The 4577-nt window shown below is 25.7% G+C and overlaps 1 protein-coding gene across 1 annotated transcript; it reads right to left on the bottom strand.

The window, feature by feature from the left end:
* Positions 1 to 752: 752 nt before the first annotated feature.
* LOC113548649 (odorant receptor 43b-like) lies at positions 753 to 3587 on the bottom strand. Its single transcript, XM_026949643.1, has 5 exons — positions 2920 to 3587; positions 2438 to 2546; positions 1803 to 1907; positions 1317 to 1475; positions 753 to 827 (listed from the first exon to the last, which is right to left on the bottom strand). The coding sequence occupies exons 1-5, from the start codon at positions 3585 to 3587 to the stop codon at positions 753 to 755; spliced, it is 1116 nt and encodes a 371-aa protein (XP_026805444.1).
* Positions 3588 to 4577: the final 990 nt, after the last annotated feature.

The raw sequence follows: 4577 nt of genomic DNA on the forward strand, positions 1-4577 counted from the left end.
CCCCTGATCTATACAATACATAATTTATATTATTATTTATTTAAAATTGACTACATGGTTACATATACATTGATTGTATAGTATTGAAAAACATCAAAAATTTATGTAATAGAATAATTAATAGAAAGTGAATTATAATAATCGTTTTTGATAAAAATTTGTTATTGTACCATATTTCTTATAAAAAAAAATTACTTATAGCAGTAATATTAATATGATTACAATATAAATATGTAATAATTTAATAATTATATAACTATAAATTATGTTGCACAAAAACGTTAAAACTATATTTAATAAAGTATCATAAATAATAAATATAAATTATATTTAATAAATGGTTTCTTGTAGAACGAAAAAAAGACCCGTTGCACAACCAATAAACGATATTTGATTAGTATAAAATGTTTAGGGATTATAGTTATTCAAAACCTTTAGTAATCACTGACCACATAAATAATTTAACTTGTGATGTTTTGTTAAAGGATGATGGTAGTGCCACACAAAATCTTAAAATTTAATTACTATTTATAAAAATAATCATTTTATAGACGAATATAAAAATTAAGGTAGATGAATAAAAACTTTGAAAAACATTAATTAAAAATTTTTTTTTAATAATCACTTATCATTTTTTTGTTTTATTTATTTAATAACGTTCTTTACAAGTTACACATACATAATGAAAATAATAAATTTATAAAGGGATAAAGAATATATCTACTACTGTTATATACTCACCTTTATATTATTTAATTTGTTTTTATAAGTTGGTGATTGATTGAAGTTAGTAAAACATTTAACACCGTGTATGCAAATCTTAGGATCTGAAATAAATACAAAAGTAAGCTTATTATAATACATAATAATTACTGTTTTTAGCAAAAAACAACAAGCAAACATTTTTCAGTATTATAATAGTTTATAAACCAACTTTGGATCAATACCTATACATTTATTTAATTAATATTAACTAAAATATTTGTAAAATGCATACTAATTGTTTAATAGTCAATAGCGTTAATCTTGATTTAGCTATTTGAAAATGTAAGGTAATGTCATTCAATAAAACTAACAAAACATTTATAGACGTTTATCATATTGGAACTGATATCTAATAAGAATGCATTAATCAGCTTACAGACTTGAGATTCATATAATATTATACACCTAACACTATTTATTAGATCTCACATGAAATTTGTATCAGACAAGGACCAAGGTTAAAAGTCTTTTCACTTTATACAACTCGTTAGTTCGGTTAGTTAGCAATTTCGGCATTTATTAATTTTTAAATAAATAAAATATACACTTACTCTGACAAGTAGATTTAAGTTTACGGTGAAAATGGAACCAGCTTTAATTAATAATGGAATCGATGCTCTGTTCATCATTATTAATATAAGATGATTAAATGATTTTTTTCGAGAATAAAATAATCGATGTTCAAAAAGTCCGTTCAATATACCATCGTGCTAAAAAGTTAAAATAGATATAAATAAGTATATAAAGTAGTTATTTTGATTCATAAATCAGTTAATTGTTTCAAAAAAGTATGCATATGTAAACGTTCATGGAAATAATCGTTTTATACAATTTGAAGTCATAATAATAAAATATTCATACTTTTAATTAGTATTTTTAATAAAGACTTTTTATTTTGATAAAATATAATAACGAAATATTGAATAAAACGTTTATCAAAATTTGTTTACTTTTTCTTAAAAAAAATGTTTTCAAAAACGTGTGTAGAATGAAAAATACTATAAATAATACAATTATATACAGATATAAAAACTTACTAAATTGTACAAATTACTTGCATAAACGCAATAAATTATAATTGTTAGAAGACCTTCCAAACTACTAAGTAAGCATAATCCCAATATTATTCGATGAATGAAGCCCTAAAAACAATATTGATATAATTAATAGCTTATAACTGCGTATAATAAATAGTAATAATTACAAGACTTTAACAATGTTCATACAAAATTGTTGTGAAAGATTAAAAAGTAAAAAATGAGTTGAGTGTTAATCTATTATAAATGTTTATTACTATTAGAAGTTTATGATATATTCAATGTTTTTGCATTAAATTATGTTAATAATAAAATAATAATTAGTTTAATAGCATTTAGCAATACTCAAAAACAGACTACTATTTTTATTATTATAATTGATAATATTATATAATATACTGATATACTGTGTCCGTTTACAACTGGCCAGTACTAACTAGCCTAGCTTTTTTTTTTATCATAGTATTAAATACATTTTTTTGTTACAAAAACTGAGTAGAAACATATTTACACTATATATAAGATCATTGAAAACGTTTAATTATTAAATATATTGTTATATATAAGATAACTATTAAAAAAAAAAAATAAAAACTATAGGATTAATCAAATAAATTAAATTACGAAGTACACACCTGTATGACTTGAACTATTAAACAACTAGTTAAACCAATAAATAAACCACGAGATACCATAAAAAGAAATATTGGTTTCTCAAATACTGTCTTCATTGTTTTGAAAAACCTATAAATCACATTTATAAACTGTATAACAATGCAATAATTGTAGTTGTTAAGAGGTTTTTTTTTAAAAATTAATCTTGTACTATTTTATGTTTTAGTGTAAGTATCATGTGTGCAATGTTATTTAGATGCTATACTATAAAACGTAAGTTAATAATTATATACAGATTAATTCATAACTCATTGGTAAATTATGAATACTAATCTAAGCTGATACGTTGAGTTATTTGGAGGTCAAAATGGGATGCATGAATATAAGTATAAACCAATTTTGAATTTTTTTTTTGTATAGAATTTTAAATTAAATGTCATCAAGGTATAAAGTATAATTTGTTTGATGGCATAAACTCTACAGTGCATTGAACACAACTCACTTCAACATCTCTTGATGGTGTTTGATGGCGATCTTTAATTTATGTTCATCCATATTTGTCATTGATTCTTTGACCTGTGCGTCGAGAATCTGAAAATGAGTCTGCAAAATGCCCATAGAATACATGTACGTCACATTTAAGAAACTGACTTCAATGTATGCAAAGTATACGGGCAAAGCGTATAAAATATATTTGCATACGTAAATAGACACATTTGTCGTTTTTATCGGCAACACGTCCACTAAGGGGAACGTGAACTGATCGCCAATCTGTACCGCATCCGACGAAATCGTGTATAACACGGAAATTACCGCGAACAAGTTCGGCATGATTAAGTGATGTTTAATCACAGTTGCAATTTTGTGTCTTAAGCTTTCCGGTATTCCCACTCCACGCGAACGTTGATACATATCACGGAATTGTGACTGACTGTAGTACCTAATGATTATGAAAGAAAAAATGATGAATTCAATTGTAAAGCATAGGACACTGTAGGCTCGAACGGATAGGTCTTCTGTCGAGTCGGCAATCAATAGGCTAGTTGAAACCATGAGGAACAGTGTGACGGTTAACTCACAATAGGTGAAATACACCATGCACATCGTGTCATAACCGTGCTCGTCGCTGCATCCAGCTTTTTTAAAATAGGTATCGACTATGTGTCTCATGTTTCGTAACTATTTGAATACTGAGTGGAATTATTTTTCAGGTATTGGTTTAAAACCCATGCGGTATTGTTATATATGTATAAACCATTGTTTATGTGAAAAAAATGTAGAAATATATTATATAATTGTACGATATGGCAAGTTCAAATGTTCGCCTTTTATAAAAAATTTAAAATCAAATTAATATATTATATTAATATAAATCAATAATTTCCGTAATAATATGCACTAACCATCACTAGTCTATAAATTATATATTTTACAAGCGTTACAGCTGCCGTTTGTTTTTAGTATTAGAATTATATTGACTTCCGATGGGTGTAGACGATGTAGTAATCATAATGGTATTATGATTTATTTATATTTAAATTTTTTATTGACATGCTTAAATTTAAAACACGATAAACATAGAATAAACTACCCCTTTGTGAGTGTGTTTGTGTTCTAGTTCTCTTGTATACAATACATAAACCTTTAAAAAATAATAGTTCTTAGAATAAAACATAGATAGTATAGGTATATTAATATATAATAATAACGTAGTCACGTAATTATAAGACCTATAAAACTATAAAATATATTTCTGCATGTGTCTATGAACGTGCGAAATCATCAATACTGTACATCTGTTCAAATATATCATCACAATATTAAAATATGATATAAAATTATACTCGCTATGCCGTGGTCGATCACTTCTCCGGTATGCCTCCATGATACTGTGCGCACTGCTCGTTCGCAGGATTTAATATAATCCCTATATATTATGTTACGAGCAAATTAAGAAGTCGAGCATTGTGCACAATGCCGATTTTCAAGGGCGAATTTGGAATAAGTTAACATAATTGTCCGGGCATTGTATAAACTATACAGTGCCCAATTAGATTTTAGCACTGCAGGTTAAACATTGAATATATTAAAGATTAAATAAAAAATCTTACAGGGTAGGTACTTAACTAATCATAAAAAAACCTGAAATAGACTTTTCAA

This window comes from Rhopalosiphum maidis, chromosome 4 (genome assembly GCF_003676215.2).
Source record: "Rhopalosiphum maidis isolate BTI-1 chromosome 4, ASM367621v3, whole genome shotgun sequence".
NCBI lineage: Eukaryota > Metazoa > Arthropoda > Insecta > Hemiptera > Aphididae > Rhopalosiphum > Rhopalosiphum maidis.

Excerpts from the sequence above, each read along its gene's own strand:
- LOC113548649 (XM_026949643.1), bottom strand. The coding sequence starts at position 3,587 with ATGAGACACATAGTCGATACCTATTTTAAAAAAGCTGGATGCAGCGAC. Across the intron at positions 1,908-2,437 it reads TAATAGTTCAAGTCATACAG|GGCTTCATTCATCGAATAAT; the intron begins GTGTGTACTTCG and ends TATTGTTTTTAG. Across the intron at positions 828-1,316 it reads ACTTAAATCTACTTGTCAGA|ATCCTAAGATTTGCATACAC; the intron begins GTAAGTGTATAT and ends TATTTATTTCAG.